The 13761-nt window shown below is 46.2% G+C and overlaps 1 protein-coding gene across 4 annotated transcripts; it reads right to left on the bottom strand.

The window, feature by feature from the left end:
- On the bottom strand, positions 1–12100 carry TMEM14A (transmembrane protein 14A). 4 transcript variants are annotated; one of them, XM_030555584.1, is made up of 5 exons: positions 11934–12100; positions 8925–9010; positions 7766–7867; positions 2826–2913; positions 1–665 (listed from the first exon to the last, which is right to left on the bottom strand). In XM_030555584.1, the coding sequence occupies exons 2-5, from the start codon at positions 8998–9000 to the stop codon at positions 626–628; spliced, it is 306 nt and encodes a 101-aa protein (XP_030411444.1). In that variant the 5' UTR covers positions 9001–9010; positions 11934–12100; the 3' UTR covers positions 1–625. The 4 variants fall into 4 exon arrangements, with proteins under 4 accessions (XP_030411444.1, XP_030411442.1, XP_030411445.1 ...); XM_030555582.1 differs by having other exon boundaries at positions 11924–12099; XM_030555585.1 differs by lacking the exon at positions 11934–12100 and adding an exon at positions 11713–11897.
- Positions 12101–13761: the final 1661 nt, after the last annotated feature.

The raw sequence follows: 13761 nt of genomic DNA, 5'->3' as shown, positions 1-13761 counted from the left end.
TTAATATGTTCCATCTTTTATTTGATTACTGGTAACAATTTATACATTCTCTAGCTCCTGGAAGGAGATATTTACATGTTTAGAAACAAAATATATTTTAGTGCAATATGGAGCACAAGCACATACCCTCATCTGTTAGTGATTTTGATAAAGTGTAGCGCATTACATGATCAGTACTGACAAGACTTTAGTTTGCATGTTACATCGAGCTTCTATTGATTACCTGATATTAGACGCTTAAAGATTATGGTTTAATGCTATCCCCTTTTTAGTTTAGTGACACATCCACACGCAGCTCGAGTTTCAAAGGTGCAGAACATTTCTAACATCCACTGATTTCTTAGTGGTGCTATGCCCCCTCAGCACCTCTGGGGGGAAAAAATCCAGACAATAAATTGCTTAAATGAAAACAATGATACAAGAAAGAAACTATCAAAAACCTTCTTGTTTAATTAAAAAAGCTTTCAACATATCAAAGAACTTTGAGGAATTAAATTTCAGATGTATTTGTTAACTTTTACAGTGGAAGAAAAAAAAAAGACAGACATACTTCAAGTACAAAGAGCTTGTCTGCTTGTTGAAGGGAAATGATATTCGTACTTCAGTCCTTAGTTGCTGTTGTCTCTTACAGCAGCAGAAAAACCAATCTCAAAATCATCAAAAGGCTGCATCAAAACATAGAACAAAAGTAAAAGAAACAGTGAAGTTTAGGTATGAACAATCAAATAGCATAAAGTGCATTCATGAATTTGCTATTGGGTACAGACGAGAGAATCTGGAGCCTATAACTTAAAATCTTTAAAAACACTTTAGAGTCTGGTACTCCATTGCATTTACCAGTTGTATGCCAGCATACCTTGGAAGATGTCAGTGAAATTACATGAATGTAACACTAGTGAGAATCAGGACTTACAGGTTCGAGAAAGCATGATCTTCTAGACCTTTTGGGCCTGATTCTCCTGTCACCTATATTTGTGTGACTAGAATTATATGAATATAATTCATGATTGGAGACACCACTCCTCTAAGTTTTGGTTCATTTGAGGGAAAGATTTTTGAAAACAAAAATACTGAATTGCTTTTCCAGTGTGTTCTAGGTTTCAGAGTTACCAGAATACTTTCGTATATATTAATGATTTCCAGACAAAGTGCTCAAGCCAGGCATAAAGTTCATGTTCTAACTGAAACAGTCTTCACAGTGTTTCAATAAATATAGTAAAAGGCACGGTCCAACACAGAGTTGCTACAAGGAAGATTTAATTAAGAGTGGTGTGAAACGCTTAAGTACCTTTTAACCCTATATGGGTTAAAACAGAATATTTGGCTGTGTCTGCACTTGGAAATGGAGCCGTTGTTTACGTCAGTCAGTTGAAATTATGCTGAACATGGTTTCACCTTATCTACGCTTGCAGCTTCACTTGTTCACTTGCAACGTTTGCTGATAATGGTTGCCAGCAATGGTTCCATTTTGAAACACAGTGTTAGTCTTGACTTGCACTCTGGTTAGTCTCAGTGAATTCAGGGCAGAATTTGGTCCAGTATATTTAGTTTTAGTGGTGAGCAGGTTTAGCCATACAAAGAGTTCTGTACTAGATGTTAATAAAGACATTGCACAAATATTAATCTAAGGGGACTGTTTTATTCATGGCCTGCATGCATGAAATGCACTTATTGTCAGAAAAGTGACACCAGAGTTCCATATTTATTCTCTCAGTGACACCACATAAAATTTCTTTTTACAAGTCAAAAAGATATTTCTAAGTATTAACCTAGGACCTGAATATCAGCCTGAATACTTTCTGCCTCTTACATCACTTGACAATACTTTAGCTCTATCAGAAGTTAAGGGTTTGTGGCAGGAATTACTGGGTGAAATTCTATGCCTTGTGTTATGCAGGAGGTCAGACTCATTATGATCATAATATTTACTTGGGGCCTTGAAATTTATGAATCACTGCTGAAGATTCTACCATGAGAACCGAGCTGACAGTTTGGTTGATGTGTATCTTTTTTAGCCATGCACAGACACTATAGTTCTGGAAAAGGAGGATAATTTTATTCCAACGCATGCCCCATCAATGAAAGTTCTCACAGCTAAATCTTTCAATAATGATGATGTAAAATGTAGGAAAAAATTGATCTGCACGTTCATCTTGAAGTGTGAACAGTTAGAAAAACAATTTACTTGCAAACTGAAAAATGTTTTGACAGATGGAGTCACAGAAAATAAGTTTAGAATTTCTATGGAACCAAATTATGGAATAAATATAGAAAATGTTCCTTATATGTAAAAATAAAGAACAGCAGCAGAGGAATGAAACAGTTGACTCATCATATGCAGTAATACTGGCCAAAATTTTCAAACCTGGCTACCTAACTCAAGACAACTACATAAAGGCAGCCTTATTTTTGAAGCACTTACATCTTCCATGGACTACAGTGAAATTTGCTCAGAACTACTGAAAAGCCAGGCCATTGTTATTTAGGTCACCGAGAATGAATTTAAGAGCCCAAATTTAAGTATTCATGTTCCAAAAGTTTGGCACATAATTACCTCAGGTCCTTTTTAAGGCCTTCATCCATACTGATCTCTAACTGTTAGTTTCCTCTTTTCTGAGGCTCCCAATTACTATCAGATGTGCGTTTTTTGTGGACAGCTGTCTACTGGAAACGGGACTTCATGCTCATTTCATTTAGGCCATCTAATAATTACTGGATGGTAACAACTTAAATCACCATGTTCTTGGACTGGATGTCAGCTGGTTACCATTTGAAACAGGCTGGAATCATTGCAGTAGGAACTGAACATAGATATACACACCTACCTTAAACCAGCTATTAGACCACCTGGAATTAGTTTCTTGGACCTCTTGAACCTCATTCCCATTACAATGGTCAGTATAAAAGCTGAAACTGTAACAGACAAATAAACACCATATTTACTGTTTTCCCCAAGGCTATGGAGCAGTGGAATTTTCAAGACCTTGGTTCCTTATCAAAGGACTACCAAACATACTTTTCATTAGTTTCTGCTGTGAAACTTCATGTGCTAGAACTCCCCCTGCTCTAACTGCATGCTGTAACTAGCTAAATGTATAGCCTAATGGATAGAGCACCAGACTAGAACTCAGAAGATCTACTTTCTTGTCCCAGCTCAATCACTAGATCGCTGGTTGACACTTGGCAAATCCTTGTGCCTGGGTTTCCCTATATGTAAAATGGGGATAATGATGCTTACCTCCTTTGTTGCGTACTTTGAGATCTAGAGATGAAACAACTGTGCATCGTTATTTTAACCTACAGCCCCGAAAATCTTTCAAAATACAGTACTCTGATTTTCTTAGCTGTACGTAACATTTCTAAATATAGAAACATGCAGAATCTTACTTTGCAGACACTCATAACACTGTCAAAAAGTGTGAATTATTCTGCTACATTTGCATGTAAGGAGTGATCAGGAGAGTAGTACAAGCCACTACACATTGTACCAGTCGACTGGACACTGCCTCACAAATCCCCTCATCATATACCATTATAGCGCCTTTCTCAACCCCTAATTTCAGAAACCTATAAATGCTAAGGCTAATCTCTGCAATAAAAAAAGTTAAGTCTTTTTGTTGAAAGGTTTCCTTGAAAATATAAGCTGCTTGTCACACATTTTCCCTAAAGAACATTGTTACTGATGTGGCCTATGAAATGGCCACAGGCTCTTTGGTTCACTGGGGCAGACCTGACACCAGTTCTTGGCTGTGAGGGGTAGTGCCATCTGAGTTGCCATGAATGGCATCAGGGGCACCAAAAGTTCCAGCCCAGCTGGTTCCTCTGAGGTTGGACAATGCCACATTGGCCTAAAAGAGATGGGATAGCTCCGTAGTGTGATAGGGTATCTGATGCAGCATAATATAAGGCTACTGTGGGAATCATACAATGCTCCTACTACTCTTTCCCCATTGGTAAAATGGAAATGCCAATGATTCTTAACCGTCTGTCACAGAGGTTTTTGATACATTAGAGGAATGCTATATGAGCGGAAAGATTCACCAGAAAATACACACAGCTATTTGGGAGACGGGGGGAGATGAAGAACTATCACTTGAAATAGTTTTTCAGAGTCGGAAAGAGCATGGGTCTCAGCATAGGCAGTAAGCCTCTACTTCTCCTGCAGCTGGCAGTGATGCTAAATTTCTCCTGTTTTATTATGAGGCAACCCAAAGTATCCTTTTCCAGAATCCACAAGCCAGCCCTATGCACAGCAGTGCAGTCACAGTGGACAAGAATTAGTTATGTTTGCTTGAGAAGGGAGCATAAACTTGTTCTGTAGGCTCATTAGGACAAGTTCTGACAGCTAAACACAGATCATAGAATTCCACTCCCTAAGTATACGCTTCTTAAGCAATGAAGCAAAGTGATTTCTAATCACCACTTTTCTTTTATGCTCCCATAATCTGACCGCCTGAGCAAAAACAAGACTGCTCCATCACATGAGCTTCTCCTATAGCACTGAATATACTTACCATCATTCCAGATTAAAAAGCATGTCCATTCCATAAAGTCTCTACTGACCAGGCACCAATGCCTGGATTATTCAAGAATGCTGAGACACCTTGGGTCCAATTTTCATGGGTGCAGAGCACCCCCAGCTCCAAGCGAAGCCAATGGGAGCTGCAGGCACTCAGCACCTCTGAAAAATCAGGCTTTATGCGTCTCAAATTGAGCACTGAAAAACAATGGCCTAAATTCCCACAGCTGCTCCAGCCACAGAAATCTGAATTCAAGAGTTCATGGAAGTCAGGACAACGTATACAATTTATTTATAAAAACAGTGAAGATGGAAACTCATGTTACCTGTCAGCTCTGTGTTCTTGTGGAATCAGGCACAGTATCCAGCCTGTCTGACTCATGAAAGACATCTCCACCCACCCCTGCCATAGCCTCTGCTTGAACCCAAACCAATCAGAAGAAAGAGACTTACAAAAAGCAATGAAAAGGCAGTGGGAGACGCACCTAAACCCTTCTGGGAAAGGGTGACACGATTAAGGCAACTCCCCTAGCCTCATTTGCATCAAAGATGGGACAGGGAGGCATCTCCATTAGCATACAGAATAGAGAACAGAGATTCCAAAGCAAGAACTGCACTGAACTCTACAACCACAAAAGCAGGGAAGCACTGCATGATGGGGGATCTCTAACTCCAGATGTTAATGAACCGATGCTTGCATACACCAAGCTCAGTAGTGATCAGACCAATTCCAGTAATGAATCCTTTACTGGTATCCAAAATACTGAAGTTGCCTGATTGCATTGTGAGCTCCCTCAAAGGAACATCGCCCATAGCCAGGAATGATCTATTATCTAGCCTGACCAAAACAACATTGGTATACCCCCTTGAGCCATTGTTTTACCCATAAACAAATCTAGTGTTCTCCCTTGAACCACCTGTTTCCCTACAAACCCCACTACCCATACTCAAGTAAGGGGTCTGATGCCTGGATCAAAAATCTGATTGTGCTGGGGGCTCTGCCTGTCTCCAGCACTCCAGACCTTCAGTTACCACCACCACCTGGGAACCCAGATCAGTTAAAACTTCACAGAGTGGTGAGAACCCAACTCTCTCTCTGCTGTCTTTTTTTCTACTCTAGGTATAGCTTTCTAACCCTGACTTGTGTGATCAGTTCTGGTTTTCTAAACCTGACTTTTGTAATCAAAATTTAAGCTAGACATAATATTGTAACTGTTTTGTTTGTTTGGCTCTCCTGTGGTTATTACTTGGCAATAAATAACTTTATGATTAAGCTGGTTGTTCCCTCTGCCCCTGTGGCATATGAGGGTGTCACCTTGGAAGTGCTGTTCGACCTAGCCTGCTGAGTCTAAGGGCATATGAGGGTGTCAGCTTGGAAGTGCTGTTCGACCCAGCCTGCTGAGTCTAAGGGCATATGAGGGTGACAGCTTGGAAGTGCTGTTCAACCTAGCCTGCTGAGTCTAAAGGCATATGAGGGTGTCAGGTTGGAAGTGCTGCTTGACCCAGCCTACCGAGTCCAGGGACATAAGGGGGCAGCTTGGGAGTGCTGTGTGTGTGTTTTCATCTGATTCTGGGGCTGGAGAAACCCAGCCCTGGGGAACCTAGGTCCTGCAGGATAGCTCCATTGGGAGGGAACTTGCAGAAGGGAGAAGTAGAGCGCCATATGAAAACACAAGCAGTACACTGATAGAATTACAGAACTCCCGCCCCACCCCAAAAAGTAACCCTAGTAAATGAACGTACCCCAAAGTAATGGGCAAATCTGGTAACACACACCTTTTGTGTTTGTATGGTATAATTTCTCATACATGTAAAAAGTAAAAGTGATACTATTCTTGTTTCCTAGCAAAGCATTACCATTTATTATAGGATACTCTTGTTACAGTCAGAGTTGGAGATGGATATAGTAGTGACTATTGGTTTTTAGGCCTAGATCAGGTAAACACTTAGGCACATGCTTAGCTTTATCACACCTACACCATCCCACTGAGCTCCAGATTCACTGGGACTGTCGCCATGCACAAAGTTAAACATGCATGTAGGTTTTTGCAGGCTCAGGCTCTTACTTTGTAAGCAGTCAAAAACAATTTAAAAAAAAAATCTAACAGCAGAAAAGTTTTTAAAATATATGTAAAGAGAACATTTACCTGTCTGCAGCATTAGTGTAGCCTTGTTAGTTCCAGGATATGAGAGAGACAGGATAGGTGAAAAATCCCTTAATTACCCACTTCCTTTTAAGTCAGAGGTGGGCAAACTATGGACTGGGGGCCACATCCAGCCCTCCAAATGTTTTAATATGGCCCTCAAGTTCCCGCTGGGAAGTGGGGTGTGAGGCTTGTCCTGCTCTGGCAGTCCAGCTGGGGAGTGGGATCGGGCTCTTGCCCTACTCTGCACAGCTCTTGGAAGCAATGGCATTTCCCCCCTCCAGCTTCTATGTATGGGGCAGCCATGGGGCTCCACACGCTGCTCCTATCCCAAGCACTGCCCCCGCAGCTCCCACTGGCCAGGAACCACAGTCAATGGGAGCTGCAGGGGCAGTGCCTGGAGACAGGGCAGGGGGGCAGATCTGCCCGGCTGCGCCTCCAAGTAGGAGCCGTGGGGGGGGGGGCATGCCGCTGTTTCTGGAAGCTGCTTGAGGTAAGCACTGCCCAGAGCCTGCACCCCAATCCCCTTCCCCAGCCCTGAACCCCCTCCTGTCCTCCAAACCCCTTGGTCCCAGCCCGGTGCACCCTCCTGCCCCCACAATTCCTCATCCCCAGCCCCACCCCAGAGCCAGCACCCCTAGCCGGAGCCCTGCTGCCCCCAAACCCTCAATTTTGTGAGCATTCATGGCCTGGCACACAATTTCCATACACAGATGTGGCTCTCTGGCCAAAAAGTTTGCCGATCCCTGTTTTAAGTGGTCTCCTGCAGCATGTGTGAACAACTTGTATTTAGTTTAGACACTCTGGTTACCTTCCCCAGATCTGAAGAAGAGCTCTGTAAAGCTTGAACCTTCCACCAATAGAAGTTGGTCCAACAAAAGGTATTACCTCAAACATCTAGTCTCTGTCATATCCTATTACCTGCATTTTGTATGTATAAAGTCTCCAACTTTAAAAGACTAAATTGAAGCAGTCTAACTAGTTACATTGTCAGCAAGACTGAGGTGTCATATGATGCAAAAAATTAAACAGAATATGTATTTTGAACAGCCTTTAATTCATGTAAAAGTCTATTTTAAACTGTACACATTTTAATACTTACAAAATGATATCTTCACATCTCTGGAGTCATGTGTTACACAATATGCTCCATAACCAGACATCAAACCAAAGAAGAGACCAGCAACCAAAGAGACTATACTTCCTGCAGCAAACCATTTAAAAGAATATAAAAATGAAAACATGAGGAACTGAAAAAAACAGACTACAGAATATTAATATTATTATTAGACAATTTCCTGTATATTTTGCTGCTACAACTAAAATCTGAGATGAACTGGAGTTTTCCCATATTTTGGCTATGAACTACTCTGGAAAAGAATCATTTTTACTATGTAATGTTTCAATGAGTAGGTCTTGTATAACAGCCTGATAGGAATAAAGTTCCAATGCTGGGTTTTGTGAAGTCCATACCCCAGATTCTCTACTGAGTTCTGTTTTAGGGTATGTCTACTCTAGAAACACTATGGCAGCACAGCTGCAGCTGTGCTGCTGTACTGTAGACATTTACTACAGAGACAAAAGGGGTTCTTCCATCACTATAGTACAGTGATCCCCAAACTTTTTACCTCGTGCCGCCCCGTACTCCTGTCCCCCCCGCCCTCTGGGGCAAGGAGTGGGGCCGCAGCTCCGGGAGGGGAGGGACGTGGACGGGGTAAGAGGTCAAGGCTGGGACCACACCTGGGGGTGGGAGCAGAGCCCTGGGTGCCAGGCCAGGAGCTGGGACCCCAGGCTGGCAGCAGAGCTGGGTGGCACTCCCTCCCCTCCCTGCCCCCTATGGGGGCTGGCCCGGGCCACAGCCATGCCTCCTCCCCCCTGCGGCCTGCGCCACTTCCTGCAGCTCCCATTGGTCATGAACGGCTAACCGCGGCCACTGGGAGCTGCGGGCAGTTGTGCCTGTGGACAGCCAATGTAAACAAACTGTCTTGCGACCTGCCAGCGGATTGCCCTGATGGGCTGCAGGTTGCCCACCACTGATTTAGACAGCAGAAGCAGTAATTCTTTCCTGACTTGGTCTGAACTACTTGTCAGGATCTGACTCATGTAGCCATTTACACTGTGCAAAGTGAATTTAAAATACCATCAATTCTGGTTTAGGAGCAATTTATCCCCACTTTGCATTGGTGCAAATGACTTCACAAGGTGTAAGACACTAGAAAACCAATCCCTTCGTTTCCAAATCCTCCCACCCCCACATTTACCTTTGCGAGTATATCCTACAACACCGCCAAGAGCCACCACTATCGCATAACCAAACCCAATCCAGTCAATTGCCATGGTCACCACTCTAAAAAAAGACAACAAATGGCAACTCTGAAGGACAAATTCTGCTTTAAAAATAGATTTCCTGTTTAGGATTATGAAGTATTATCCATGAGTACTCCAAACAATAATAAACAACAAGTTACAAGTTTCAGTATTGCCACAATACTCAAAATGTGCATGTGCTGAAACTGGCAGGCCCGCCAACAGCAATTCCGGGCCCCACGGCAGAACAGTCAATGTGCCCCTGGTCTGCCTGACATTTGGGCAGTGCTGCACCTGCACTGGTCCTGCCAGAGGCAACTAGTGGGAGGGACACAAAGGGAGGCACTTGTGTGTGTCTGTGTGTGTGTGAACACATGATACCCCCACGTGACCCCTCCCACATGACCTCCAATGTGACTCCCCATCCTGCCCCCAGCCTGGGGCCATCGCGCTTTCCCTTCCCCTCCTCCCCTTACCAAGTTAGCTAAGCATGGAGCTCTGTCCTCCTGCTGCGCTGGCCCAGCTCCCCCAGGCTGTCTGGCTGCTCTTCTGGTAGCCAGGCTCTGGAGCCACTCCCAGATGCTGCCTAGCGCAACCCAGCAGCTGCCTGGGAGAATGCCTGGCTGCAGCAGCAGGAGGCTGGCCCCCCCCAGGTTCAGCTTCTGGTGACAGTGGCCCATTGAGCTGGAGTTCCCCTGCCCTCCCTGGCGTGCTCAGAGTTGGCTCCTGTCCCCAGAAGCTGAGCCTGGGAGGGAGAGAGCTGCTGCTGTTGCCACTCCCTGCCCTGCCCAGGCTCAGCTTCTGGGTACAGGAATTGACTCTGAGCATGTCAAGGAAGTCTCCAGGTTGCTTGGCCACTGTCCCTAGAGAAGCTGAGCCCCAGGGCAGCCGCTGCACTTCACCAGGCAGTGTGGCTAGAAGAAGAGAGGCTCTGGCCCTGCCCCTTCCTCTCTTCAGCTGGGGCTGGCTGCTGGGTCGACAAGTTGCCCAAGCAGGCGTCTGGGGAGGAAAGGCGGGCCTCTGAGCCCTACAGCCTGCCTGCATGATTTAAAAGGGCCCGGGGCTCCTGGCTACCACCACCACCGCTGCCACAGTGGCAGTGGCCTGGGCCCCCTGGGCCCTTTTAAATCACCCGGGACCCTGGGCAATTGTCCCCTTTGTCCCACCCTGTTGGCAGACCTGTGTGATCTTTTTACTGTAACCCTTTTCCCTTTTCACACCTGTCTGTCTGTCTATGCCCCCCTCCATCTTTTTTTTTTTAACCTTACACATTGTGGCATATCTAAAATTAGGCTCCAGTCCTTCAGAGACTTATGCTCATGAGTAAGTCTTTGCAAGATTAGGGCCTTAAAAGCTATAGGCAGTAAGCTGATTGGTGTAGAGAGCTCTCTCTCTGAGGCACAGAGAGGGGAACAAGCAATCTCTCCCTGAGAAAATGGCGACAATGATACTGACCTCCTTTGTGAAGCATGATATAAAAACATGCTTTGAGATCTGCTGATGAAAAATGCTATAACATAGCTAGGCGTTATTACTGTTCTGTTCCTTCTGCAATGTTCCTTGCACACTTTTGGGGCTATACAAATAAGTAATATAATTCACCAAATACAGAATTACAAATAACAGAGTGTTACATTAAAAATCCCATAGTAACAACATGAAAGGTATAAAAAACATGCAAAAGTTTGCTATTCCTATGTAGATAAAATCTGCCCCCTTCCCAACCGAAGAGCGAGCCTCCTCCTTTCTGCTCACTCCTTTCCCCATCCACCTTGGGTTGTGTCCTGGGAAGGGAGGTTTTCTAGATCTTAAATGTTAAAAAAACAAAACAGAGTAGGCAGGGAGAGGGTTGATCAAGCATGTTATAATTTAATCACCAACATTATGACTGCCTTTATTTTGAACCTCTAGGTATGTGCTAGAGTCCACAAACCACAAGGTGGAGATATGGTTTGAAGAGGGTACAATCTAGGGCCCCTAGTCCTGCAACGAGTTCTGCACGGGCACACCGTTGCCCCAGCAGAAAGCCCCAAAACTGCCAAGATCTGTCTGGTGGTCTGCCTGTCCAGAGCTCATGACCCAAAGGCTGGGCCCATTACGCCAATACTAAAGTGGTGAGTAGCTTTACCTAGCGAGCAGTCCCAGTTATGATCAATAACATGGCACTAACATAACAGGTCACTTTCCTTTTATGTTGCAGCCCATCTTCCAGCTCTAATTTGGCCTAGACCAGGAAGGTCAAGAGTCAGTGTGAAGAGCACCGCAGACCCCTGCCCCGCAGGGTAACACCAAGCGGTAAGGACTGAACTAAATGAGAGCGAGTCGGGGTTGTTCAGGTCCAATGGTGTTTGTCCTGTCAGCACTAGAGACAGGGACACAAGTGCGCACTCTAGAAGGGGGTGAACCCGAAAGCGGCCCAGCTCCCCGCTGGTCAGGGCGTTCTAGTAACGACGCAGGCCAATACTGCGCGTCTCAGCCTGCTGCGTAGGCCTGGCGAGCCCCTGCTCTGCCCAGTGCGTGTGTGGCCGAGGCCGCTCTCAGGCACAGCTGGGTGATGAGGGGGCGGGGGACGCCCCCTTTCCGTTCCTTCCCAGGGAATGTCAAAGCGCTGGCGCAGGGCAGGGGGCGCGCTTTGCAGACCCCGCAGGGCTGCAGCTGAGAACCCGGCTCTGGCCCCGCGGGGCGGGGGGTCTGAGCAGCTGGGGATCCCGGGGGACAAGCTGGGCATCTCTCCCCGCACACCTCGCGCCTGCCTCCGCCGGGCATTAGTAGCTCCGCGTTCATTTCCTCTCCCGCGTCCTGGCTGAAGACTGCAGCTCCTCCCCGCCTTCCCCGCTCCTCTGCAGGGCGCAGAGCCACCGACACCGCCTGCCTCTCAGCCAGGCGTCCGGGCTCCTTGCTGGGCAGGGGGAAGCGCCCCCACAGCCCGGCCGAGCCCATCAGCCCTCTGTACCTTAACAGACCTCCCCGGCTCCAGCCTCCAGCTCCTTCCGCACTCTCCTCCGCGCGCCGCCTGCTGCAGCTGAGCCCTTGCCGCTGCCTCTGGAGAGCCCCGGGGCGTGCACCGGAGCGAGCCTGCTAACAGTGCGTCCAGGCCTCGCACTTGGTTCCTCTCTGTGGAGGCCCCATAGTAACACAGCGGCTCGAAAAACACAGGGGCGTGCTGCCACCTCATGGGAAACGTAGGGTATTGCCAGGCCAACAGCAGCCACGTTGCCCAGCCTGTTCTCACCTGCAGGTGGTGCTTTGCCCTGCACTAAAACAGAGGCCTTAGGTGAAGAGCTCTGTGTATAACGTTTTTACACACACGCGGCAAGACTTCAGGTTGCCCCCTTGTGCCTATGCTTTCTGATACAGTCAAACTGTAAAAGCAGCAAAGAATCCTGTGGCACCTTATAGACTAACAGATGTTTTGGAGCATGAGCTTTCGTGGGTGAATACCCACTTCGTTGGATGCATGTAATGGAAATTTCCAGAGGCAGGTATATATATGCAGGCAAGCTAGAGATAATGAGGTTAGTTCAATCAGGGAGGATGAGGCCTTGTTCTAGCAGTTGAGGTGTGAAAACCAAGGGAGGAGAAACTGGTTTTATAGTTGGCAAGCCATTCACAGTCTTTGTTTAATCCTGAGCTGATGGTGTCGAATTTGCAGATGAACTGAAGCTCAGCAGTTTCTCTTTGAAGTCTGGTCCTGAAGTTTTTTTGCTGCAGGATGGCCACCTTAAGGTCTGCTATAGTGTGGCCAGGGAGGTTGAAGTGTTCTCCTACAGGTTTTTGTATATTGCCATTCCTAATATCTGATTTGTGTCCGTTTATCCTTTTCCGTAGCGACTGTCCAGTTTGGCCGATGTACATAGCAGAGGGGCATTGCTGGCATATGATGGCGTATATTACATTGGTGGACGTGCAGGTGAATGAACCAGTGATGGTATGGCTGATCTGGTTAGGTCCTGTGATGGTGTCGCTGGTGTAGATATGTGGACAGAGTTGGCATCGAGGTTTGTTGCATGGATTGGTTCCTGAGCTAGAGTTACAATGTTGCTGTGTGCAGTTACTGGTGAGAATATGTTTCAGGTTGGCAGGTTGCCTGTGGGCGAGGATTGGCCTGTGAAAATGTGGGATCGTTGTCCAGGATGGGTTGTAGATCCCTGATGATGCGTTGGAGGGGTTTTAGCTGGGGACTGTATGTGATGGCCAGTGGAGTCCTGTTGGTTTCTTTCTTGGGTTTGTCTTGCAGTAGGAGGCTTCTGGGTACACATCTGGCTCTGTTGATCTGTTTCCTTATTTCCTCGTGCCGGTATTGTAGTTTTGAGAATGCTTGGTGAAGATTTTGTAGGTGTTGGTCTCTATCTGAGGGGTTAGAGCAGATGCGGTTGTACCTCAGTGCTTGGCTGTAGACAATGGATCTTGTGATGTGCCCGGGATGGAAGCTGGAGGCGTGAAGGTAGGCATAGCGGTCGGTAGGTTTTCAGTATAGGATGGTGTTAATGTGACCATCACTTATTTGCACCGTGGTGTCCAAGAAGTGGACTTCCCATGTAGATTGGTCCAGGCTGAGGTTGATGGTGGGGTGGAAGCTGTTGAAATCATAGTGGAATTTTTCCAGAGTCTCCTTCCCATAGGTCCAGATGATGAAGATGTCATCAGTGTAGCGTAGGTAGAGAAGTGACGTGAGCGGACGAGAGCTGAGGAAGCGTTGTTCCAGGTCGGCCATAAAAATATTGGCATATTGTGTGGCCATGCGGATGCCCATAGCGGTGCCACTGATCTGGAGATATATATTGTCATCAA

Source organism: Gopherus evgoodei, chromosome 3, assembly GCF_007399415.2.
Source record: "Gopherus evgoodei ecotype Sinaloan lineage chromosome 3, rGopEvg1_v1.p, whole genome shotgun sequence".
Lineage (NCBI taxonomy): Eukaryota > Metazoa > Chordata > Testudines > Testudinidae > Gopherus > Gopherus evgoodei.
Note: the sequence above shows the minus strand (reverse complement) of the source record. Positions and strands in the feature narration are given on the sequence as shown.

What these genes read in the sequence shown, in the direction of transcription:
- TMEM14A (XM_030555584.1), bottom strand. Translation starts at nt 9,000, where the DNA reads ATGGCAATTGACTGGATTGGGTTTGGTTATGCGATAGTGGTGGCTCTT. An exon ending in TGTAGGATATACTCGCAAAG is followed by an intron (nt 7,868 to 8,924) that starts GTAAATGTGGGG and finishes GGTTTGCTGCAG; the next exon opens with GAAGTATAGTCTCTTTGGTT. An exon ending in GGTCTAATAGCTGGTTTAAG is followed by an intron (nt 666 to 2,825) that starts GTAGGTGTGTAT and finishes GTTTTGATGCAG; the next exon opens with CCTTTTGATGATTTTGAGAT.